Raw genomic sequence first — 27,850 nt, 5'->3', positions numbered from 1 at the left:
AGGAAAGGGGGTGATTTTCTCCTACCTCTAAGTAGATGGATGGGGTGGGGAGTACTTGAGAGTAGCCTATCATGAGCAGATAGGGAGCGACTGAGCTGACCAACTGGGCAAGATGGGAATGTGGAGTTGGGCCCAGACCCATGCAGCCAGAGAGGAGCTTAACTGAGCTGCCAGCTTTAGTGAAAGAGATGTCGCAATCCCCTATGTTTACATAACTGATGGAGGGCCTGATTAGAATTTGCCAATTCATTGTCTTTTAGATTCATCCTTGGTTAAAGAGTTAAAGAAATACTGGTCTTGGTTTCAGAAAAAATGCCATCATTTTAGATTTTTTCTGGCATTTAAATATATACACTCCTCTTCAGAAAACAATTCTCATCTATAATTGCTGAAACTCAGATGTGTTCCCAATGTCTATACACTAATCAGGGCACATCTGGAGTAGTTAACAACTGCAACCTCAGCAATTAGCAACAATATTCTAGATCCTGGCATGTCAATTGATAGAATCAATCTTCACAGGAGAAGAATTAATGGGACTGTACCTAGCTGAAGAGTATTGTAAAGAGCAAATACAGTCACAGATTCAGTTAAGGCCTGATTCTAATCTCACTGAAGTGAATAGGAATTATGCAAATGGGTACAGGATCAACACCTACTGCTTTTCAATAGCTGCTAAATATCACATTCATTCAGGACTTATACCAGCTCAGTAACACATACATATACCACTCTCAATATATAAATTTGGTCTTGTCTGATTCATTAAGCAGGGAGATACATAAAATTATATTTGCAGACAAAAATCCAAAATGTTTTTACAAAAAGAAAAGGAGTACTTGTGGCACCTTAGAGACTAACCAATTTATTTGAGCATGAGCTGTAGCTCACGAAAGCTCATGCTCAAATAAATTGGTTAGTCTCTAAGGTGCCACAAGTACTCCTTTTCTTTTTGCGAATACAGACTAACACGGCTGTTACTCTGAAACCTGTCAATGTTTTTACAGTCCATTATTCAGAATGGGACTTGGCTGGATTCAAAAAGCTCAATTAACCTGTTTTTTATTCATCAGAATTAGGCAACCAAGCCTAAAATGATGAAAAGCATTTTAATATTTTAAAAACAAAAGTATTTTGCCACCACACAGTCTAGACACTGCAACACAAAAAATGAATACTGCAATTATTGTATAAAATGGTACTGATGTTACCCATAGGACCATGTTATAAGGCTAAATCCAACAATCAGTAAGCCTTATTTGCATTAAGCAATCAATAAAACAGTCTTTTAATAGGAATTTTCTCAGAATCTGCAAAATACACTGCAAATGGGATACAGTATGTATTTTCTGATTATGGCCCACGTAGCTGTCAGCATCAACTACTAAATACAGAAAGGGACAAATTATGGGCCTCTGAACCTCTGGAGTGCTGTAATGGATGGAGCAGCAGAACACCCTTAATGCTGGAAGGAGGAATTTTGTCCATAAGATGACATAAAGGACCAGCATGACTCTCAATGAGACTTAGACCCATTTTGAAATGGAATTTAGGAGCTTCTAAAAATGTTATTCCTTGTTTATTTTTTGGTTTTTCTTTGTACCTTGTGTCACTGATTCAGTCAGGCTCTTCTATCAGCAGTCCACCAGTCTGGCAAGGGAATCCAGGCCTCTGGATCACTGGTTGTTGTATCTAGAGTCTGAACAGATAGTCCCAGACGCTGCATTTGCAGCTAAAGTGAGGCTACCAGCAACAAAGTGACAATGCAGGACAAATATATTGGTATATGATAACTTCATTATGCTGGAAGAAGAGGAAGTTTCTTTACCTAGATTATAATGAAACATGCAGGGAGTGGAAGTGAGTGTTTCTCAGGTGGTTTTATTTGACTTTTTGCTTAAAATAACAAATTATTTATTCTTCGTAAAATTTCTAACATACTTGGGACAAAACTATAGAATGATCATTTCAGGCTGTTAAAGAAACCCCTTTTAGGGACAATGACTATATCCACCTAAGAAAAGTGAAAAATGTTTACAAAGATGATAAAATCTTAGCAAAACATGATGTGTCTGTGTTACGATTTCCTCAACATATGGAAGAAGATCTTCGAGGAACTTTAAAAATACAGAGCTGATGTGCTGAGAGAGAATGCGGTCAGTTCCCGTTTGTTGACATACAGGATTAGAAAGTATGTGTTATTTCTGTTATATTTAATACCCCAGAAATGACGACTCAAAACACAAGGATGAGTCTGTTTCCTTTTGTGAAAAATTTGGAAACTCCTCAGACAACAACATACTTAACCACTATTTTCACAGGACTGTATTCTCATCCATTAGAGAAGTGCAGTAAAAGCAGAGTGTTTTGTGTTCTAAATGCACTAATACCGATAGCATTAATAAGGCATTTTTTCTTGGGTTTGATCTAATACTTCTAAAATTCCACATTAAATCTTTCAGCAGACATGGAGTGCTACCCTGATTCCCCCTCTCCCCGGACCTCAATTTGCATCCCTGCAATAGATCTTCTACAGGACATTGTAGATAAACTGGCTGCACAATTTGCTAAAATGTAAACATCCAAAACCTGTAAGAGTACACTGCTCAGTAGGAAAGATTTGACAGCAGGGACGTTGAAATATTCTGCATAGTCAACATATTTAACCATATATTCCCAAACAAAACTCTAGGCAAGCTTCAGACATCCTTGCTCACACTGAGTAGTATCTCACTCCACAAGTAGGTCCTTTGATTTCACACATCCTTTATAGCACAGTGTCTTATTTCCATTTTTTAAAAAGAACTGCTCACGGAGTAAAGTATTATTCAACATGACTTGGGGTGGCAGAATCTGGCCACCTAGTTAAAAAAAGGGGTCCAGGATGAAATTGTATTTCAGTGGAGCATAACCAACAATTTTCAACTTCCTTCTCCATCTTCTACAAAAAACCATACACTTTCTCTGTAAAAACTCAACTCCTCTCATTAAAAAAAAAATTCAACATTGCTTTAGGTCCTGCTGTAAGAGTATGTATCTCAGGTGTACTTATGAGTCAGAGGAAAAAGGGAGAAGAGATAAAGGAAGAACAGCTAAAATACTCTGTCTAGCCACGTCAGGGCATCTACACTTCTATACAAAGCATTTCTTCAATATGGCCCAGAATTGGAACGAGGGCTTTCTTCAGCCTGTACACAGAAAAAAACCCCCAAAACAGCCAACTAAAATGTCTTTTTCTTCCAGTAAGGGAGGAGGGGGAGAGAGGAAACAAAGTCTTTTAATCATGAAGTCTCTTGCAAGCAATATAGTCCGATATAAGGCTTGGTCTATACTTGAAAGTTACATTGGCATAGCTATGTTGGTTAGAGATGTGAAAAACACACCCCTGATAAACAGCTGTGCTGACAAAATCCCCAGAGTAGATGCAGCTATGCCAACAAACGAGTGTTTCTGTCAATGTAGTGTTTGGGGAGATGGTGTTCCTGCAATGGCAGAAAAACTCCTTTTGTCAGTGTACACTGCATCTCCTATGTCAGCCTAGCTATGCCAGCATAGGTTTCAGAGTAACAGCCGTGTTAGTCTGTATTCGCAAAAAGAAAAGGAGTACTTGTGGCACCTTAGAGACTAACCAATTTATTTGAGCATAAGCTTTCGTGAGCTACAGCTCACTTCATCGGATGCATACTGTGGAAACTGCAGAAGACATTATATACACAGAGGCCATGAAACAATACCTCCTCCCACCACACTCTCCTGCTGGTAATAGCTTATCTAAAGTGATCACTCTCCTTATAATGTGTATGATAATCAAGTTGGGCCATTTCCAGCACAAATCCAGGTTGTCTCACCCTCCGCCCCCCCCCCCCCACCACACACACAAACTCACTCTCCTGCTGGTAATAGCTTATCCAAAGTGACCACTCTCCCTACAATGTGCATGATAATCAAGGTGGGCCATTTCCAGCATAAATCCAAGTTTAACCAGAACGTCTGGGGGCGGGGGTAGGAAAAAACAAGGGGAAATAGGCTACCTTGCATAATGACTTAGCCACTCCCAGTCTCTATTTAAGCCTAAATTAATAGTATCCAATTTGCAAATTAATTCCAATTCAGCAGTTTCTCGCTGGAGTCTGGATTTGAAGTTTTTTTGTTGTAAGATAGTGACCTTCATGTCTGTAATTGCGTGACCAGAGAGATTGAAGTGTTCTCCGACTGGTTTATGAATGTTATAATTTTTGATATCTGATTTGTGTCCATTTATTCTTTTACGTACAGAATGTCCAGTTTGACCAATGTACATGGCAGAGGGGCATTGCTGGCACATGATGGCATATATCACATTGGTGGATATGCAGGTGAACGAGCCTCTGACAGTATGGCTGATGTTATTAGGCCCTGTGATGGTGTCCCCTGAATAGATATGTGGGCACAATTGGCAACGGGCTTTGTTACAAGGATAGGTTCCTGGATTAGTGGTTCTGTTGTGTGGTATGTGGTTGTTGGTGAGTATTTGCTTCAGGTTGGGGGGCTGTCTGTAGGCAAGGACTGGCCTGTCTCCCAAGATTTGTGAGAGTGTTGGGTCATCCTTCAGGATAGGTTGTAGATCCTTAATAATGCGTTGGAGGGGTTTTAGTTGGGGGCTGAAGGTGACGGCTAGTGGCGTTCTGTTATTTTCTTTGTTAGGCCTGTCCTGTAGTAGGTGACTTCTGGGAACTCTTCTGGCTCTATCAATCTGTTTCTTCACTTCCGCAGGTGGGTACTGTAGTTGTAAGAATACTTGATAGAGATCTTGTAGGTGTTTGTCTCTGTCTGAGGGGTTGGAGCAAATGCGGTTGTATCGCAGAGCTTGGCTGTAGACGATGGATCGTGTGGTGTGGTCAGGGTGAAAGCTGGAGGCATGTAGGTAGGAATAGTGGTCAATAGGTTTCCGGTATAGGGTGGTGTTTATGTGACCATTGTTTATTAGCACTGTAGTGTCCAGGAAGTGGGTCTCTTGTGTGGACTGGACCAGGCTGAGGTTGGTGGTGGGATGGAAATTGTTGAAATCATGGTGGAATTCCTCAAGGGCTTCTTTTCCATGGGTCCAGATGATGAAGATGTCATCAATATAGCGCAAGTAGAGTAGGGGCGTTAGGGGACGAGAGCTGAGGAAGCGTTGTTCTAAATCAGCCATAAAAATGTTGGCATACTGTGGGGCCATGCGGGTACCCATAGCAGTGCCGCTGATCTGAAGGTATACATTGTCCCCAAATGTAAAATAGTTATGGGTGAGGACAAAGTCACAAAGTTCAGCCACCACGTTAGCCGTGACATTATCGGGGATAGTGTTCTTGATGGCTTGTAGTCCATCTTTGTGTGGAATGTTGGTGTAGAGGGCTTCTACATCCATAGTGGCCAGGATGGTGTTATCAGGAAGATCACCGATGGATTGTAGTTTCCTCAGGAAGTCAGTGGTGTCTCGAAGGTAGCTGGGAGTGCTGGTAGCATAGGGCCTGAGGAGGGAGTCTACATAGCCAGACAATCCTGCTGTCAAGGTGCCAATGCCTGAGATGATGGGGCACCCAGGATTTCCAGGTTTATGGATCTTAGGTAGTAGATAGAATATCCCAGGTTGGGGTTCCAGGGGTGTGTCTGTGCGGATTGGATCTTGTGCTTTTTCAGGAAGTTTCTTGAGCAAATGCTGTAGTTGCTTTTGATAACTCTCAGTGGGATCATAGGGTAATGGCTTGTAGAAAGTGGTGTTGGAGAGCTGCCGAGCAGCCTCTTGTTCATATTCCGACCTATTCATGATGACAACAGCACCTCCTTTGTCAGCCTTTTTGATTATGATGTCAGAATTGTTTCTGAGGCTGTGGATGGCATTGTGTTCTGCACGGCTGAGGTTATGGGGCAAGTGATGCTGCTTTTCCACAATTTCAGCCCGTGCACGTCGGCGGAAGCACTCTATGTAGAAGTCCAGTCTGCTGTTTCGACCTTCAGGAGGAGTCCACCTAGAATCCTTCTTTTTGTAATGTTGGTAGGGAGGCCTCTGTGGATTAGTATGTTGTTCAGAGGTATTTTGGAAATATTCCAGAGTGAGTTTGTGTGTGGGGGGGCAGAGGGTGAGAAAACCTGGATTTGTGCTGCTGGAAATGGCCCAACTTGATTATCATACACATTGTAAGCAGAGTGATCACTTTAGATAAGCTATTACCAGCAGGAAAGTGTGGTGGGAGGAGGTATTGTTTCATGGTCTCTGTGTATATAATGTCTTCTGCAGTTTCCACAGTATGCATCCGATGAAGTGAGCTGTAGCTCACGAAAGCTTATGCTCAAATAAATTGGTTAGTCTCTAAGGTGCCACAAGTACTCCTTTTCTTTATGCCAGCATAGGCTCTATAGTGCAGACATAGCCTAAACTCCCCTTTAACCATCATGCTCAGGAGCCTCATGGCTCTGATTCCTTGCAGGGCCAGGCAAGAGTAAATCCAATCTCTGTGGCCCTGATTTATATGTTTGGCTTGAAGCATGTGAGTATGTTGGATCATATTAAAGAAGTTCAGTATTAAAATCACAAATGAGTTTGATTCCCCATAGTTTAAGTTCCAGGGTATTACTAATTAAGAGGTCTCTTGGTTTTTGGTACTGTTTCTCTCCCGCTCTGTGTGAAACTTGCAAGCTGCTAATTGTGTTAGCACATCCTAAGACAGAGTCTGTTCTCAAAGCAATACTTTGTAACAACAGAAACAGCACACAGAGACTCCCCGCCCTTTTGTTGTATTCATCTCGCTTTGTTAACAATTGTGATTAAAATAGAGATAGAGGATGTATGTGGATGGATGCTTGGTGTGGATAATAACTGAATGATCAGGGAGGTGCCAGCCTAAGAATACAGTGTCCATTGGCCGAAGAAGGCATCAAGTGGAAACAACCAGAGGACCCCCGGAGGCCAGACTGAAATCCAGCTAACAGCCTCAAGGATGGGAGAACCGAAGAACAACATGGAGCCATCAGGAATGTGCCATCTGCTGATTGATTCAGCAATAGCATGATGAATCAATTCCCATAGACTGGCATAGGAATAAATTCCTATAAAAATGGACTCCAGAAACTGATAATTTTGGGGTCTGATTCTGCAAACCAACTTCCAGGAGCGTCAGATGTGCATCTGACCCTGCTCCCTCCTTGTTTCCAGGCCACCTGGCCAGTGGCTTGGCATGAGCAACTCTAAGGCTGGTAACTATGGTAACAACTTTGCAGAACCTGTGTGTGTGTGTATGAATGAATGTGTGAATAAATATGAAATTGAATGGAAAGTTATAGCTATAACTAATTGCTTACTATGGTTCTTTCTGTATTCACAATAAATCTGGCATTTTGCCTTTTCCCCTTTTAATAAGATCCTGTTGGTTTTTATTTTATTGGTATAACAAGTAGTCTCCGTGAAGTCCTAATAGATTCATAGATATTTAGGTCAGAAGGGACCATTATGATCATCTAGTCTGACCTCCTGCACAACGCAGGCCACAGAATTTCACCCACCACTCCTACAAAAAAAACCTCACACCTATATCTGTGCTATTGAAGTCCTCAAATTGTAGTTTAAAGACCTCAAGGAGCAGAGAATCCTCCAGCAAGTGACCCGTGCCCCATGCTACAGAGGAAGGCGAAAAACCTCCAGGGCCTCTTCCAATCTGCCTTGGAGGAAAATTCCTTCCCGACCCCAAATATGGCGATCAGCTAAACCCTGAGCATATGGGCAAGATTCATCAGCCAGATACTACAGAAAATTCTTTCCCAGGTAACTTGGATCTTACCCCATCTAAAATCCATCACAGGCCATTGGGCCTATTTACCATGAATATTTAATTACCAAAACCATTTTATCCCATCATACCATCTCCTCCATAAACTTATCGAGTTTAATCTTAAAGCAAGATAGATCTTTTGCCCCCACTACTTCCCTCGGAAGGCTATTCCAAAACTTCACTCCTCTGATGGTTAGAAACCTTCGTCTAATTTCTAATCTAAATTTCCTAGTGGCCAGTTTATATCCATTTGTTCTTGTGTCCACATTGGTACTGAGTTTAAATAATTCCTCTCCCTCTCTGGTATTTATCCCTCTGATATATTTATAGAGAGCAATCATATCTCCCCTCAGCCTTCTTTTAGTTAGGCTAAACAAGCCAAGCTCCCTGAGTCTCCTTTCATAAGACAAGTTTTCCATTCCTCGGATCATCCTAGTAGCCCTTCTCTGTACCTGTTCCAGTTTGAATTCATCCTTCTTAAACATGGGAGACCAGAACTGCACACAGTACTCCAGGTGAGGTCTCACCAGTGCCTTATATAACGGTACTAAAACCTCCTTATCCCTACTGGAAATACCTCTCCTGATGCATCCCAAGACGACATTAGCTTTTTTCACAGCCATATCACATTGGCAGCTCATAGTCATCCTATGATCAACCAATACTCCAAGGTCCTTTTCCTCCTCCGTTACTTCTAGTTGATGCGTTCCTAGCTTATAACTAAAATTCTTGTTATTAATCCCTAAATGCATGACCTTACACTTCTCACTATTAAATTTCATCCTATTCCTAATGAGTAGAAGTGGTTGAAATTTCAAAATCTGAAAAATAACTGGAGAAAACAATTGACACAATTCTCACAAAATGTATCCCTGCTTCTAATCTGCTCTATTAATGAGCTCATAATAACTCTTTCTCTATCTACTTCCATGTGAGTTATGCACACACTATTACTATCTTTATTCCCCCCAACCCAAAAAAAGCCACAGTAAATGTGACATTTAAGCAAGGATGAAAAATGAAACAACAATTTGAAGCCATTCTGGAGATACAGACAAGCCAAAAAAGTTGGGAAATTTTTCAAAATGCCAATGATAAAGAAATGGTTTAAATAATGCCATAACTTTAACACTCCTTTTCTAATTGTTTTTATAAACATCCTATACAATTATATCTTGGGATCACCAACATGTGAAATCTGAGGGGGATTGGCTTCTTTTCAGGGAAAATTTGGGATGAGGGTGGCTTTAATGTTCCATATAGTATCTTCTCTTTAACAATGTGGTAAATAGCACTGCATTTTATGCATTAAGATTTTTGCTGTTTCCTTGTATGACATACAGCTTTTTTCTCTATCCCAGCAAGTTAAGATCCACACTTTCATTCTGTCTAGCCATTGCTCAGAGGAGGTTAGGTATTGGGGTTTTGCTACAAGAATGTATCGTGTGATACAGTAATATAGTTTTCAGTGCGAGACATCTCCTGTGGGATATTTCATCATAATAGTCACAAAATTCAGTTACACATTCTTATTGACAGGCAGATCAATTTTCATGCTTTTATTCCAGTTTAAAAAACTTCCTTGAGCAAACCAAATGTTCAAATGGACTTTTGGAATTGGGAAATCAAGATTTAAAAAGCGTGAATGGAGATACCATCTTGGATTCCCGTCATATAAGATGTGAGACCCCCCATAGTTTGATTTAACAGCTTTGAAACTTCGTTTCCTGTGACAGCACCTAATTTGAACACTGAATATGTGTAACAGCAAACAAAGTTTCAAAGCCATGAAATCAACTGAAAACATTTGCTCTTCAAATGGAATGAATTAAAGATGTCAGCCAAGACTTCATGGCTCCCATATGTGATCAGGTTAATGGGGTAGGGGGCTAATGGTAGCTCTCCCATAGATGGAAAGGATTACAACAGGCAAAATGACCTGCACCAGAGAAGTTATTGTCAGATAGTTCCCATATGTTTTTCTTAATAAAGTAACAGCTGAGTTAAACCACATTCCTGGTGTCTTATCTTTCTTCCTGCAGTGCCTGATATACTAGAAAGTGCAGTGTTTGATTGTTATCAAACTCCCCTGTTTCACTTGATACCTTTTGTGACTAAAACACCTATTTCAATTTGCAGCCAGAAATCATATGTCTGATAAAGTAGTTGGCTGCAAATTGAAAAGCATGTAGCCATGTAATATAACACAGGAACTGCATGAGACCTTAGTCTGAGTGTGTCAAAAAAATAAGTGGAAAAGCAACTGATGAATTCAGGAGATGTAGTATGAGTCAGGCTGGAGCTATGTGCTTAGCCAGGCAAAACTCCATTTAACTTTTTAGGAGGAGTTTTGCCAGCCTTAGAACTGGACATTCTGTGAATGAGATATACAGAGCTTTTTATCTGAAACTATTGTTCATATTGCATAAGGCCTTTTTCTTGACGATTTTGGATCTGAACATTTTAATTTGATAGCAGTTCATCAAAGTATGACAACCAATGTCTTTGCCATATCATTTTCTAGACTTGCACATTATCTCTGTGACTTATTTCTTCCCTATTTCATTTCTGTTCATACATTTCTCATTTAAAAAACAACTAAATCATGTCAGAGAAATAAAGCAAACACAAGCCTTGCCACAACTGAACCAGAAAGGGCTGTGTGATAAAAGTGATAGTGACTCTTTGAGCCAGATTAGGATGACCATATTCCCAAAGGGAAAACAGGACACTGCATGGGGCTGGCCTGAGTCACTTGCCCAAGCCTTGCCCCCCATCCCCGTGCTTACGGCTGGTGTCGCTACTCACCCATACCTGCCTGCCTCCTGTGCAGCTGTTGCCGCATGCCCAAACCCTGACTCCCCACTGTGACTGGCGTCACTGCTCGCTGGAGCCCTGTTTCCCCCTCCGCCTCCCTGCAGGGCTGGTGCTGCCGCTGGCCCCCCCACACTGTGCACGTTCCTCTGCACCCCTCTAAGGGTGTATGCCCCATTTTGGGGGGCAAAAGTGAGCATTTGTCCAATTTGCTCTTGCCTACTGATCAGCTGAGACTGTCCTGGCCAAAACAGGACGCATGGTCACCCTAGGCCAGATCTGCTGCAGTGGGTAGCCTGCTTGCCCTCAGGATTGGGGGTGGGGAGAAAAGGTGTTAAAAAGCTATCTATGCTCTTACATCCAGGTGCATCAAGCAATTCTCTGATGCACCTGAGGCTCTGATCTATTGGATATTGAAGAGAGCATCATGCTTTTCAAATGCATTTGGCTCTGTTACCATGGTGTTAAGTTCTCTGTAGCAGGCACACAGATGCTCTCCTCTCCCGCCTGAGTCACGTTCACCTGTTTCCTTCTCTGTGTTTACTGTAATGCAGTGATCTTTTTTATCTGGAGCATGTTTAAGGTCACTAATTATGGCATCCATTTTCTCTTCCATTCAAACTATAACCTGAAGCAATATAGCTGCTGCTGTGTATACTGAGGATCAGGGGATAAACTAGGTTTGGAATTTGCTCAGGTGAGTACTGCAGCTGTTGTCAGATAACATGTATGTTTGATTTCCATAAAGCAACATGTTACCAAAGCTCATGCTTGCTGGTGTTGTGTTGCACGCTGGTTTTAATTAAAATTGCATTTTCAGGTTTGTGGCATCAACTGAAAAATGATATTCACATAATTGCTAAACCAACCAAGAAGGATCACAGCTACAAATCTCTTTTGGAAAGAAAAGCTGATTACTGAATAGTGAAATACTTGCAAATGCCTTATTATGGGTTATTGTGTCCCCCTCCCACTACCCACCTCATAAAAGGTACTCTAGCAAGGTGTACACTGACAGATACAGCAGGACAATTTTATTGTCTCCACATACAGCACTTGCAAGGCCATGTCTAAAGTAGAGACCTTACAATGGCATAGCTGTACTGATGCAGCTGCACCGCAGGAGAGAGCTGTCCACGCTGGCAATTCTGTTGGTGTAATTTATGTCGCTCAGGGGTGTGTTTTTTCAGGGTTTTTTTTTCACACCCCCTGAGCAAAATAAGTTATACTGACAAAAGTGCTAGTGTAGACATAGCCTAATTTGTATTTATTGAATATGCTTCTTGCCAGTACTCCACAGATATTTCTGAAACTTATTTTGTAGGGACCACTTGTACAGGTGACAGTGTGACATCAAACAGCTAATTAGTCTCATTCAGTCACTGAGCTGCTTTACTGAGACTGTGGTAGTGGGTATCTGTATATTAATAAATGGCATGTGACCGGCAACCTACTGACCTGAGTTGAATTTGAATCAGTGTTCTACAGATGAAAGACATAGTGAGTGGGGGTGATAAGTCCTCTCAACTCTCCTGTCCCACATTGACTGTAAATACAGTATAGTACTTTGACAGTGGTCCTGGGGGATATATGGCTATATGCCATTAGCTGCTTTAATTTAAAAAAGAGCATCCCATGATGTAAATCTTTCATAACACACTTAAAATCAGGTTCCTTGCTGATTTTCTAGAATAATTTATACAGCATGTAGTATCAATAATGAAATGTGCAATAACCAATTAAAGTTGGATTACTCTTACTGCTGTAACTTGTTATAACGAACACAGTAAGCTGCAATATTTTCTCATTGTCACATAATTGTCCTCTTGGAGAAAAAGCTGGGACATGGTGAATAAATCGCAAGCTAGCTCTCACTCAGATGCTGAGTATCAGGGGGGTAGCTGTGTTAGTCTGTATCCACAAAAACAACGAGGAATCCGGAGGCACCTTAAAGACTAACAGATTTATTTGGGCATAAATTTTCGTGGGTAAAAAACCCACTTCTTCAGACGATGGAGAGTACTCAGGTACTGGAAAGTCTCACTAATTCATAGGGTTGCTGTAATGTAGTTCTGCCCACATTTAATGTATATTGGAGGTGTGACCCAGGTGCAGCTCTTGCCAAGACTGCAGGCATTAGCTAAGAACCAAAAACTCAGAGCTGGCGACAAGACCAGTTCACCTGTATGTTAGTTTTACTTAACAGAGGTAATAGTCTTATAAGAATGTAGTAGTGTTTAGACTTCATGAAATGCTTGTAAACTGCATGAAATGCATGTATTAATCTCACTTGTAATGTCTTTAGTCCAGGCTATAAGAAAATATGTAAGTTTTGCTTTATAACTTAGAAAATGTTTGCTCTGAACTTCTGATCCCAGGCAAAGGAATCATCTCTTCATGTTTCCCTACCCCCAATCCCCCATCCCCTCCTCAGCCATCCAGGAGGACTATCGACATTTAACTGGGCCATTATAAAACAAAGGCTTTGTTAATTGCCCCCATCTACCCATGGGGAAGTACACTGTGAACGCTGGAAGAGGGAAACGAAAACAGTTGATGTGAAGATTGTTCATCCCTTCTGCTGTTTGAACGGGCACAGGGCCAAAGAAACCAAGCTGAAGGCTTTGTCTACACTGGCACTTTTGTCGTTAAAACTTTGGTTGCTCAGGGATGTGAAAAAAACACACACCCGAATACAAAAGTTTTAACCATGAAAAGCGCTGGTGTGGACAGCGCTGCGTCGGCGGGAGCTGCACCCCCGGCGACAAAGCTACCGTCCCTTGTTGGAGGTGGCTTTATTTTGTTGCCGGGAGAGCTCTCTCCTGGAGATAAAGAGTGGCCCCACAGCACACTTTACAATGGCGCAGCTACAGTGGCACAGCTGCGCTGTTGTACAGTTTGCAGTGTAGACATCCCCGAAGCCAGAGATCGCCAGGGGTTACCTTCTGGGTTTGCCCTGAAAGACACTTTGAACTGATAGCTCACTACAACTCTGTCACTCTTAGGATCTAGACGGTAACTCATTTGTGTGTATATGTTTGCTTGCTTTAACCTGTAAATAACTCTCTTAATTCTTTTTCCCAGTTAATAAACCTTTAGATAGTTTATTACAGGATTGGCTACAGGCATTGTCTTTGGTGTAAGATCTAGGGTACTTGTTGATCTGGAGTAAGTGTCTCATCTCTTGGGACTAGAAGCAATCTGAATATTGTGTGATTTTTTGGTGTAACAGACCTTTACCACTAAGTCCAGTTTGCCTGGCTCGCAAGATAGACTGGAGAGGCTAAGAGGACTGCTTATGACTCAATGGTAGGACTGTTCTAGTGATCCAGGAGTTCACATTCGTTACTGGCTTGGTGAAATCTAATTATAAAACCCACTACCAGTTTGGGCTGTCTGCCCTGTTTTTGACAGTCTGCCCTGATGTAGGCACTCACAGTCATGAGCCACCCTAGACAGCATGACAGGAGGTAAATGAGAACAAAAATGTGATCCAGAATAGACTAGCACAAAATTAGAAACTCCCAGTATCAGGGTCGGACAGAATATTGTGAATTCTCAAATTCTACTTTTCACCTAATCTCAAGAGAGGCCCTGAGAGAGAATGGTTGAAACTGCTAGTCACAGCTGCAGTATTTGAAATTATAGGCCAGATCCACAGCTGGTGTAAATGGATGCATCTCCACTGATGTCAAGAGAACTTTGCCAGTATACACCAATTAAGGAGATGGGCCCAGATTTTTAAAGGTACTCCATTACTCCACTCACTGTTGCTATCTGTAACTGACTAAGAAGCTTAAATCTCATTTTCAGAAGGGACTTCGGCACCTAGGGCCAGATTGAAATTGAATAGGACTTAGATTGATAAGTGCCTAGTCACTTTTGAAAATGAGACTAGTAACTTATGACCTCAATCATGTTTTCACTTCATCAGTGTTCCCAGTCTTTATTACCCACAAGTCAGCTTCTCCCTTAAATACCTTCATGTTTTCTCCCATGCTGCTCCTTATGCATGCAAAAAACTCTCAGTTATTATCCACAGGGCCACTACCTGATCCTCCTTCAAATCCCTCTTTAAGACTTGCCTCTACTCTGACGCCTATAAAACCCTGCCTCATCATCATGGCTAGACAGATGATAAGCCCTGAGTGTCCCTCCTTCCTTTTCTTATCTCCTTTCTCACCAGCATTCCCAATTTTGCCATTTGCCACTCAACATCTACTCCCCAACAGAACAAGCATCAACAACGACAAAAAGCCATGCAACTCACAAGGCCGAGCCAATTCTTCACAATATTTACCTGGTTATGTATTATATCCCTATGCCTACTCTTAGTCTGCTTTACATCTTTTAGAGTATGCCTACTCTGCAGTCAGAGGTATGAGTACAGCACACGTGGACAAACCTGAGCTAGTTTTGCTCTCACCAATAACAATAGCAGGAAAGCCATGGTAGTATAAATGGCAGCACCTATTGGAGGTGTAGGGAACAGGGCTGATTGAGCCCACAGCCTCTCGGCCAGTGTGGAATTTGTATACCTCATCACAGCTACACTCTCTCATTTTTGCTCATGTGAAGTAGTGCCTTATTGACAAGAAGTTCCATTGCACAGCAAGTAGAATAAAGAACCGCTTAGTATGGATATGGGAGATAGAATCAGGCCCTATTTGTTTGTTTATGGCTCTGGAATGGCTTTTATAGTCAGGTCTATACTCAAGGTGAGAGTAGAGAGGTGTCCAAAGGAATTTTTCCTTGTGGAATGTTAAGGCAGGCAGAATGCTTCTCAAAACACTGCGGGGAGAATTCGGAAGCAGTTTTTACATCTCCTTACTTTCTCTTTAGAGAAGCAGCTTGAGGTTCCCACAGCTGTGATTGCTTGTTGCAGTGCAGGCAGCACAGACCTAGACATACCATATGGACAACTTCTCACTGTGCTATCTTAACTCCAACTCCAATACCATGACACTTAGGTTTGAAATCACTGACATTCTGGCTGCCCATTATATCAGTGCAAAAGTGGGAAGGGTTCTCGTATCCTGCCCCACCTGTCATGCACCCATGCTGGGGCAGCCAGAATCCAGCACATAATGTTTTTAAAGAGAAGGACAACAGTATTAGGGTTTGACAAATATCAGTACCTCTTTCAAAGAAGATTCTATCCTGTAACAGGACTGCTAAGCATCTGGTTTTACATATTCAATGAACATTGTGGAAAAGTATACAAACTTACTGATAATTCTTGAATGATTTTTTGGAGTTCGTTGTGCCCGTGCTTTCCAGCAATATGTGCTGGGTTCTCTCCATGTTTGTTGGTTATTCTGCAAGCCTGACTTGCCTCAGGGCACTGGAGTAAAAGAGTAGCAAGGTTCTTTAATCCAAATTTAGCTGCACAATGGAGAAGTGTAGGAAGCTCTTCCCAATAGGAATCTGTACATGAAAATAAGAAAAGGGTTTCATAAAAGTCCCTGGTTTATATACAAAACATATCACCCTCCTTTACCAAACTTCCAGGGTTCAATAATTTGTAGTGTTTTGAAAGCTGTCCTTACAGAATTGGTCCTCAGAGAGCAAATTCTTATAACTAAAAGTTTTATAATTCAAGTAGTTGTCATACATTTCAGTAATGGTGCCTCTTAACTTTCCTTTAACACAACCGAGAAGTCCCATTTTCTCTGACAGATGGAATTTCAAAAAACACTTGAATTATTTCTCCTGATAAATAATGAGAGCTGGACACTGCCCCAGGGAAAGAAAATTGTACAGTATAGGCATACCTTCCCATAAGTATTTATTACTAAAATTCTCTAGAGTCGTTTTTAATCTCTATAGCTGACCTGAACATGACATTTCTAGAGGGGTATATTCCTATATTTGTAATATAATACCCATTTTGCAGGTTCACATAGCTAGATTGTATCAGCAAATGTACGCCTATCAATTTACTGAAAATCAGGCCCATTTTTTGTTTTAAAAATGACTTTACATTTGGGGAACAGATTTTTAGTCATTGTTCTGAAATAGTGGGACATTAATTTGTATTGTCTTCTGCATTTCTCTTTTGGGGAATAAGTGAGGTAGGTACACTGAAATTAACCAACTATTTCAGAACTTATTATTAGCAACGGTACAATGGTAGTGGTGGAATGGCAAAATCTCAGCTCACCATCGTTAGAAAGATGGATTGCAAAGACACAGGAAGTTCTTGCAATAGAAAAAAATAATTACTGATCCCAAAAGTGACTCTTATGGTCATTACTAAAATACTCGATTGCCTTTTGGACAAGGAAGCAAGAACAGAGAAACCCAGAAATATTTGTACTATGCCATACTGAGTGGAGAACTAGCTGTTACCACTCTTTGTACTGTCGACTATAATGTTGAAGTTTTTAGCCACCATAAGTAAGTGTGTGTGTGTGTGTGTGTGTGTGAGAGAGAGAGAGAGAGAGAGAGAGAGAAACTGAAAGAGACCTCTGGCAAAAAACTTCAGTGCTAACACCTAAGATTGAGCACCTAAATATAAAAGGCCTGACTTTCACATGTATGGAGCACCTGCAAATCTATCTGAAGGCAATGGGGTTTTAAGTGCTCAGCACCTTTGAAAAAACAAATCACTTAAATATAAATAATGAAATAGATTCAGGAGCCTTGCATATATTTAGAGGCACACAGCTTCAAAAATTTGGCTCTCTGTTAAGAAAATATTTATTTTCCTGTGTATCTCCATACTCCTAGCTGTGTTTTCTTTGAGTTTTATATTTCTTTGAGTCTACTTAGTAAAAGTCTATTAAGCATTACAATAATTGTAATTTTAAAATAATAGCTCCAACAACAAAAATATCTAAAGCTTCTTTGTGAGAAATAGCTGCTGTATGATATGTTTACTCTGCCATTCTCAGCCTCTTATTTAAATTCCATAGTCTAGATTCTATATTAGAATAACTATAAATATTTTTCCCATAGAAAAAAGTGAACATAATCCATAATGTAGTTAGCTATTTCTCTATATTTCCACACACAGCAGAAAAAAATCCCTGGGGAAAACACACACACACTAACAGTATAATATATGCAAGGAATTTGAAAACTAGACCAAAACCATCAAAGCTAGGTCTAATTCTGCACATTACGTGGGATTCTTTTACAAGTAAAATGTCTAAAAAATAGCTGATATTTCAAAAGCACCAAAAAAAAGATTTCTTCCCTGAGTTGCCTGTATTAAACTTTCTGCCTTTGTAGGTGTCTAGCAGGAACATAAAAGTTGAAAAAGGTTAAAAGATAATTTTAGAGAGGATATGATAACAAAAAAAATTAATTTCCAGCCTATGTTTTGCAAGCATACATCAAGAGGTCAAATATTTTATGCAAAAAACTTTTACAACATGTTAATGACATGTTCTAAGGAAAAAATCCATGCCTTCAAATTAAACCAGATATAATTGGCCAGGAATGCAAAATAAGTCCTAATTCTATCATCTTATAAATTCCACTCACACACATTGTTTGAGATGGGAGGAAGTGACAAAATGCATCATAAAGGGTGCCACAAAGGGAAGTGAGGGAATCTCAGCACCTGAACTTCAATATTTTTGTCAAATTTGTCATCGTACTCTCTACATACGCATAACAAAATGCTATAATGTATGCAAACTGTGACTGTTTAGTATTTTATGGAGGCACTAGTTGAGACTCCTAAGTTAAGGTTGAATTTTCCACTTAAAGCAGTACTTCAATCTCTTTGTCATGAACAAAGAATATAGAACATCCTCACAATCAGAAAGGATGAGTGTTGAAATAATTTCTGAGAATTTACAAATAAATAAATAAGTTTATTAGTTAAAATTTTTAAAATTGGTATTTTAAAGAATTTTAACTTATATAGTTGTTGGATTTTTATTTTTAACCTGAACAATAAAACAGCATCTTCAAATTTTTCATGTAGTTATGATTATGGACTGTTGGGGTCAGGTTATTAGCTCATGTCACTTTTGAATGGAGCCATTGTGACATTACAGATAACTCAACTGTGACAAAAAGTGAGACCTGACAGTTCTGGAGGTGTGGTCCTATTGAAATTCCAGGGAAGTGGGCGGCATAGTCCGCCCATGGCTAAAAGACCCTCCCCCAGCCTTTTGGAAGGATCCACTGAACCCGGGAACTCAGCTGATTATGAGGGACAACAAATCTCTGCAGACACCCCATGCAGTCCTGGCCAAAAAAACTCCAGTATCAGCTTCTGGAGATTGGCCAGGAAACCCGATGTCAGGCACAGGGTGTTGAGCTGGTGCCAGAGCATGGACAGAATCAGTTGGTTGAGCAACAGTGCCCTCCGCAGAAGAGAGAGGCCCCGGAGCAGTTCTGTCCACTCTGGAGGTGTGGGTACTGGGAAGTGGGCGGGTGTAAGCCCACAGCTAAAGGCCCCTTCCCCAGCCTAGGGAGGAGCTATGGATCCCCGAATTCAACTAAAGACAGGGGACAACGAAAAAAAAAAAACAGGAACAGGTGTGGGGGTCAAAGGGCCAAAACCAGGAAACCTGATGGGGACACTGAGCAGAGAACCCCCGACAGCACCCACTGCTCCTCAAAAGCATCAAAGGAGCCAGCGGATCTGGAAGTGTGATTGAAGGCAAGTATATCAGTTTTAGATTGGTTAAAGCCCTTTTTTCTATGAACTGAAAGAGGTTATCTCAGCTTAATTAGGGACACCTGAGTCTAATTAAGGGCAGCCTGTGATCTTTAAAAACTTCTTCCAGTGAGGGAGAAAGGAGAGGTGGAATGAGAAGTAAGCTGCAGAAAGGTTGTGTGCAGTGAGGGAAAAATGTTTCTGCTAGGTCAAGAGCTGTTTTACCCTATAGGGGAAATCTTATTTTTAGTTCTGTTTGGGGAGGAGGCTTTGATTCCCATCATAGCTGGGCCCAGAGTAGTTTAAAGAGGGTGGAGCCAGCAGAAGAAGAGGCAGTGCTCCAGGAGGAGTTAAAAATTTTAATTTTTTTTGCCTAAAGAAGCCCTTGAATCAACCTTAAGCCCTATCCTGTAAATAGGCCAATATGAAGTATTAAATCTGCAGAATGGGACTGATTTATCCCAGGTCCCCCTTAATGCCAGGGGGAGAAACACTGAGCCCTGATGTGACAAAAGAGGCACATTTGTCACACAACCAATGCTTACTATTTCTATCCAACTACCTTCCCTGCTGCAATTCTGTTAGTTGGAATGAGACAGTGTGTGAAGGAAACTATACAAAAAGTGTCACTTAGTTCCCAATGGTCATTGGATTGGATCCAACTTTTACTGGTATTAAATTCTTATGCTGTATGTTAAATTAAAGGACAGATTGACCAGAAACATTGTGCTACCCCAGTCAATTTAAGCAGCCAGCTTGTACCAAGGAGACTGTATCTGGCCTTAAAAGTTAAAAACTGTAAACAATTAAATTTGATAATACATATCATTATTACATATATTCCACTTGCTAGTGATATCACAAGGTGGCATTCTCCAAGGATTTCTTGTTTAATATTAATGTATGAAATCTGTAACAATTAACATAACATTAACAAAGAAACCATAATAATTTTTTACAGTCCAAAATGAGGATGAATAACCCGTCTATCTCATTCAGCTTGGAATTGAATAATTATTGATTGTTTTACATTAATGATGAAATAATGACTTTAAGGTGCTGTGAAGTGTCTGATTATCAGTGGTAAAGGTATTAATTCCCTTTGATTATTAGAGTGTTGTTATTTAAAAACACTGATAGACAATGCAGAATAAAGAGAGAGATTGTAAGGTATTTATAGTAAATCAGGCTAGTCTGCCTTTGGAAGGTTCAATATAGTGTATTCTGTACATCAGTCATGTCACTGATGCTGCAAATTCATTTAAGATTTTTTTATATTGATGACATATAGGTTATAGTTACACTGCAATTGAAGATGTGATTGCATACCTGCATTAGCTTTATTTTAGCTAGCATACTAAAAATAGCAGTGAAGCTGGTGCAGTATGGACTTCTGCATGGATGTACCAGTCTGCTCCTAATACTAGGTATATCTCATTGCTAGCCTGCACTGAGGCCCAGGCTGTCGTGCCTTCACTGCTGTTCGGGGGGGCTCATTCTTACATTTGCTGGACAATGGCACTGAATTCAAGGGATGTTCTGGGTGCTGAAGGAATGCAAGGGACTAGCTTCACAAGAGGGACTTGCCTTACATTATTCCGTGTTGCAACACCTAAGAATTGACAAGGAGAGGGTTGACTTAAGCCCAGCTCCTCAAAAGGGAGTTAGAGCCTAACTCTGAGTCAAAAGGAGGTGCCTCCGTCTGCTTGGGTTTCACAGCCATGAACCCCCTCCTGGAGGTAGGCACCTAAGGCAGATCAGCCCTTCCTTGCAAAAAAAAAAAACAAGGAGGAGGAGGTGGTAATGATGCCCTCTGCCTGATTTAGAGCAGAGATTTGAGCCCAGGTCTCCCAGGAACCTGACCTGGGAGGTGTCCTAACCACTGGGGCATAGGGTCATTCTCTCTCTGACTCAATAAATATTGAATTATTTACACAACATGGAACAGCTTCAACAGGAGAGATGGAGAACCTCCCCAGCCCCCCACATACCTTATAGCTCAGTGGTTAAAGCACTCACGTGGGAGGTGGGAAACCTGGGTTTCAGTCCCTGCTCAAAACCAGACAGAGTGGAGATATTAACCTACTTATCCCACATTTCAGGGGCAGCACCACCAACTCCCCACAGACTAGGCACGCTGAAAGCACACCTACTGGATTGAGTCCCAAAGGTGAGATAAGCAGGGGAACGTGTAAGTTTGAGGATCTCACTGGGGCTTAGGTGCTAAGCAACTAAACACATTTAGGACAGAGATTTGCACATGCTTACTAGAAGAAATTTAGGTGCCATTGGGACTTTACTGGCAGAACTTGAGCACCATGGGACTTTAGCCACCTACAGGATCAGGCAGCAGCTGAGTGGGGGTTTGTGAATGCCAGTGGCACCTAAAAGTTGGACTTAGACATCTAAAGGGGCAGCTAGATGTCTCAGTCCCCCTTGTGAATCTAGCCCCTGAGGTGAAATCTTGACCCAGAAGAGGCCAGGATTTCATCCACAATATCTAATGGGTCAAGAATACCATTCTATTGCAGTTTCTCTGACTCTATAGCCTGTCAACAGAATGCAGTAGCCCAACATAAGTAAAAATAGTATTTCTTCCCCTTCCATTCATGCATTCCAGTTCCAGCAAAGCAAAATTCCTAAAATCCAATGTCTGTAGCAGTTTCTCAGATTCATCTGTCCATCATATCCTTCCCAAACCGGGATTCTGTTTTAATGCACCAAAATATTATTCAGTGTATTAAAAAGAGAGGCATTGGAACAATTTGTTACACATTTTATTAGTCTGTTGTCATTAACTTGGAAGGTACTTAGGAAAAAATAATCTAACCAGTGTTAATTCCCAATAATACACAAATCTTGACGAAATGCAGACTTAAAATTAAAAATCTGTAACGTCAAAACCTGTCAGGAAGTCCATGCAGGTTTAAATTATCACACTTGATGAACAAACCATTTCTTAACATTACACAAAATTAGAGTTATCAGAACTAAAATGAAAGTTTAAAAGCATCTGAATTTGAACTCCACCCAAATTTAAAGTCCAGCACCAGATAGCAGTACACATCAGGATTTTAAAACAAAATGCTTTGGCAAGGCTCTGTTTGTTTATGTTCTAGATAAGAGAAATTAACGCAAATTGCATCAGCAGTGTTTGAAAATGTGTAACTACAAGATGAGAAAATGGAAGCAGAAGGAATAAGAACTACAACTTGTGGTTGTGGTTCTGCATTTCAGCAAGATTGTTATGAATATTTTAAAAGCTTCCCTTTCCAGATTTCAGAATGAACAAAAACCCACATGTCCCTATGTACTTTGTGTGCACATGCGTGTAGTGTAATGTAACATAATGGATATATCTGACTATAAAAAATAATAAACAATGAAAATAAGTAAAATACAGTTTCCCGTCAAAACACGAACAAGCTCATCAGAGTGAAAAAATCCTACACTGGTCTGTTGCTGAGCTCATCTCTCTTACAGCCAGTCATGGCACTGTATGGTGATCAACTAAAACTATATCTCCTTTGAGGTGAGATTAAAGCCCGGATAGACATACCCATACTAATATAGCTAACAATGTGGGGCGCAGATTTCAACGTGGGCTGGCAATGCGAGAAGGTACACAGGGTTCCCAGCCTTCTTGTGCAGCCTATGCTTAAGCCTGTGGTGCCGCAACTGCACAGTTACTTTTAGCCAAACTAGCATGGATAAAGCTACCACAAATACATCTATCCAAGCTGCAGTCACACTTTGGATTGCAGTGGAGACGTACCCTTAGATAGTGTGGGCCTGATTTTGAAAATTTGAGGCCAGGAGCAAGGGCAATAACTGTATGTTTTATTTATACATGTTGATAACAGTAGCATACACAATGATGAGGTATTTGCATGTGCCACTTGTCAGGTATTCTGTGCCATTTGTGTGCACAAATAGGAGATGTGGTGGCAACTTTGATAACTGCACACACATTTAATGCACATTTTTGTACATGGCTCCATGCTTTTCAGATTTCAAAAAAAATCAAGTTCCAGGAAGCCTTGTGAGCCATATGCCCCTGTTTACAATTCAAAACATGTCCTTTATACCTATTTTTGGCTTAACAATTCAAAACGAACACATGTATTTTACTCATTAAATAGAATGTACATAAAAGTGCCTGTTTTTCTGCTGTTATCACTTACTAAATGGGCAGTATGTATTCCTTTTCCAAAACCCAACATTATGATTACAGATAATTACTACTGTTAACCTTGTAAATCTACATCTTTTGTGCCAGCAGAGAGAAACTGAACACACATGCAGCAATTATTTGAACACACAGAGTTCTGCATGGCGCAAAGCATTCATACAACTTAATTCTTCAGCTTTCAGAAACTCTGGTTGAGGAATTTACATTTCATATCTTAGCATATATTGCACATAGTGGGAGGCTGAAGTGGGAATGGGGCTAACTTGACATGCTGGATCATGGAGGAGCTGCAATCTGACAAACTTCTTACGATTCATAAGAATGCAGCTTTCCCCCAACAAATTATAAGCAACTTGTTGGAATATTTCTCTTCTCTCCTCTGCATTTTCCCTTCACCATGTCTCCCCTGCAGAACCCACTCTTGTCACATCATCCTTCCTCACTCCTGGGCACAGCCCCACTTTCTCTCCATCCTATGATATCCTGAATTCACAGAATGTAGCTGGGGAGTCAAGAAGGCAACCTGGCCTAAATGAGAGAACAGATGGAGCTGACACATCTGGCAGCTCCATCAGCTTCTCTGTTTGTGGCTCTACATTGGATTACAATGAATAAGAGGAGTTTACATCAAAAGATGTAACTTTTGAAAACTGTGCTACTAATATGTGAGATTTTATGAAAATATACATGTATATGAAGTTTGCAGTTTATAATGATGATGGGTGTTTTAGCTATAAAGGGCCCCCAAAAAACCTTGGACTCTCTGGGGTAATTTCAGAAAAGGCTCATTTCTGCCATGGTTACTGAATCTCTCATGCAAATATATTGTAAAAAATTTGAAGAATTATTGTGTTAAAGCAATTTAATTAAATCGTGAAAGTGTGAATTACAGGATTTTATCCTCACTTTAAATACACATCTCCATGCGATCTGAACTATGGAGGCACTAGTAGGCTTCTTCCATATTTCCACCTTCCCTAGCTTTTCATGGCATCTGGTTCAAAAGTCAGTGAGAAGGAAAGATAAATTCTGTTTAGAAGGGACTCCAACTACTTTCTTGGGGGCATGAATTTTAGCTCCACCTTTAGTAAAGGTGTGACACATAGGAGTGCTGGCAAAAGGTCTGTCTTGACTTTCTGAGCTGGTTCAGGGTTACAAAAGCTTAGACAGTAACTCCTTACTTAAAGTCATCCCAGTTAACATTGTTTCATTATTAGGTTGCTGATCTGTTACAGAACATACTAGTTTAAAGATATGCAGTATTCCGTTATACTGTTGTTTGCCCATTCGAGACGGGGAGCAGGAATGCCAGGCAGGTGGAACGGGGCAAGCCCCCGCGCCCTGACCCCGCTACGCGCCTTCCTCAACCAAGCTTCACAATCATAATTGGTGAGTAAAATTTCTTGTTTAAAATTATTTAAAACTTATACTGTATATGTCTCTTATCTGGCAAAAAAATTTCCCTGGAACCTAACCCCCCCTATTTACACTAATTCTTACGGGGAAATTGGATTCGCTTAACATCGTTTCACTTAAAGTAGCATTTTTCAGGAACATAACTACAAGGTTAAGCGAGGAGTTACTGTACCATGTCACATGGCTACAGTCAGTATCCAGTACCTCCTGTTACACACACCTTTCATTTAAATGGCAGGGTGATAATCCACAGCTGAATAGTAAATATGGGTTTTTTTCCCCCCTTAAATAAAGATAATCTTCTCTTGAAGTCAAAGATTCTGTTTAGGCCACTAGAAATTACGCTACAATGAGAATTTTTGGAATGCTCAAATGCTCTTGAAGCAAGAAAACAGGACTATCAGCAATCACTTATGTCATTAATGGTGTGCTGTCATAACACAGATGAGGTAGAACTGGCTGGCTAAAATGTTCGAGAGATTTCATCTTGCACTACATATGCTATTTTAGCTAGATTTTTATAAAAAAATATATATATATCACATGCTGTACAGTAGACACTTGCTTATCTGCACTTCACTAATATGTACACAATCTGCACTTTCCCTTCTCTGAGATTTAACAGAGTGCCATAGTGAGATCTCTTGTGCTAAGAATTTTTTATAGCTATAAAATATGTTATACTGTGAAGTATCATCAAAAAACCTAAATCTTCACCTGTCAAAATAAGTGAATAAGGATAATGCATCACAAAATGTACTTTGCTTCTTAGCTTACTTTTTTTAAAATTGTAATTGTTCACTTAATTGCTGATCCACAACATTCAGTAATTTGCAATGGGTTCTCTATTAGCTCAAATCAGAGATGTTCTACTATAAAGAACTGTTCTACTGTACTGTATTTAACTCATTAAAATGAGGGACAAAAGAGGTTTTATGTTGTATATGCTAGCAAAGTACTGTAATTATTTGAACACACAAAAGCTTTAGAAGGAAAATAACTATCTTTAAACTTGAAATTTTGTCATACTGAAGCTAAGCACAGGGAATATCTCTAAAACCTTTACTTGCTGTAGAACCAGAAAGAACTACCTGTATATACTCGTTCATAAGCCAAATTTTTTTGGTAAAAAGTGAAGCATTAAAAAGCGGGGGTCAGCTTATCAAATGGATCTACACCAAAACTTGATGATTTTAAGCTTTATTGAATTATTGAATTGAATATCTAATACATTGTCATTTTGTTTACCTGGAGCATTCGCAGGCACAGTGCCCCTCAGCTCCCAGTGGCTGAAGTTCCCAGCCAATGAGAGCTTCAGAAAGTGGCAGCCAGCATGTCCCTCGGCCTGCGCCACTTCCTGCAGCTCCCATTGGCTGGGAACGGCAAACCGCGGCCATTGGGAGCTGATGGGCTCCATGCCTGTAGACGCTCCAGCTAAACAAAATGTTCTGACCCCTTAGCAACTTACCCTGACAGGCCGGGAGCCAAAGTTTGCCAACCCCTGAAATATAGGGTCAGCTTATGAAAGGGTCACAACAGTTTTTGCCATTTTTACCTATCCATCTTGCAGGTCGGCTTATAAATGAACGGGTTAATGAACGAGTATATACGGTACTTTTGTGTGTCCACTTTAGGCTAGGACATCTATGGGATGGGAACAATTTTTGGCCACTAAAAATTTAAATCCTGACCTGGTAACCTAGAGGTGAAAGCCTCTTTCTTTATTCTTTCCATTATCACTCCCCTAATGAAGGAAGTTGAAAGCAACAGTGCAGTGGTCAGAACGTAAAGCTATTGCAGACGTCCAGCTTAACTGAGTATTAACTAGGTAGCTAGTGATCGTGTGTAGGAAACAGAGTGTATAAGGATAAGGAGTAACCCAGGTCCAGCTTTTTAAGGCCTGGTCTACACTGGGGGCGGGCGGGGCGGGGAAGATCAATCTAAGTTACACAACTTCAGCTACGTGAATAACGTAGCTGAAGTCAATGTACTTAGATCTACTCACTGCGGTGCCTTCACTGCGGTGAGTCGACTGCTGCCGCTCCCCCGTCAACTCTGCCTGCGTCTCTCGCGGCGGTGGAGTACAGGAGTCGACGGGAGAGCGCTCAGGGGTCGATCGCTGCCCACTGCCCTAAAGGTATTTAGACACCTAAAGATGCAGATAGACACGTAACAGGATGATTCTTTAAAAAAATCCCACAAGATGCCTATCTACATCTTTAGGGGCCTAAATACCTTTGAAAATCTGGTCCCCAGTGCTTTCTTGTGATTACATATAACTTCTAATGGATATGTGCAAGGCTACATATGAGTTGCTGCTGTATGTGTGTTTACTTGTCTACCACAGTCATTATGCACCACCATTTTATAATTCCTTACTGTAAAGCTGTGACGCTGGCAGGCCAAATGCCAGCTCTTGCCCAGACTGCAGGCATTAGCTAAGAACTGACAAACTCATAACTGGAGACCAGACTAGGTCACCTGTATCTTAGTTTTGCTCAAAATAGGTATCAGTCTTATAAAACTATTTGGTGTTTAGACTCTGATACAAGCATTTCAAAATCTCGCTTATAATATTCCATACCCCATGGTATAAGGTAATATTTTCAGTGTTTGTTCTGCAATTGTAAAAGTGTTTTCTCTGCAATGGTAAACCACCAGCACACCCCTCCCCAGCCAGAAGAGAAGCATGACTAAGTGTGAAACCACAAGAGGTGTTAGCTCCTGCCCAACAAAAGATTGCTCATGGACACCAGACAAACCATTGTGGAACACCAGGGGATAAAAAACGGTTGATTGTTCGTCACCACCACCACCCATGAAGAGGAAACATGCATGTGAACTAGTCCCATCATCTGGAACTCTGGAGGAAGAGAACAAAAATCGCTGGCAAGAAGAAACTTTATCTTTTTTGACAGTTTGAACTCTGAAGGACCAGACTCTAAACTGAAGCCAGAGACCGCCAGGGGCTCCCTTTTGGGTCTGCACTGAAAGACACTTTGAACAGACCGATCATTACAA

The 27,850-nt window shown here is 40.7% G+C and overlaps 1 protein-coding gene across 1 annotated transcript in view; it reads right to left on the bottom strand.

Moving 5' to 3' along the window:
- The window catches only part of BANK1 (B cell scaffold protein with ankyrin repeats 1), a 302,664-nt gene that overhangs the window by 166,767 nt on the left and 108,047 nt on the right, over positions 1–27,850 (bottom strand). Inside the window, exon 8 of the mRNA XM_077815076.1 lies at positions 15,832–16,028. Coding sequence (XP_077671202.1) covers positions 15,832–16,028 — 197 coding nt within the window. The remainder of the gene's footprint in view (positions 1–15,831; positions 16,029–27,850) is intronic.

This window comes from Eretmochelys imbricata, chromosome 4 (assembly GCF_965152235.1).
Source record: "Eretmochelys imbricata isolate rEreImb1 chromosome 4, rEreImb1.hap1, whole genome shotgun sequence".
NCBI lineage: Eukaryota > Metazoa > Chordata > Testudines > Cheloniidae > Eretmochelys > Eretmochelys imbricata.
The sequence above is the reverse complement of the archived record's forward strand: the minus strand, read 5'-3'. Positions and strand labels throughout refer to the sequence as shown.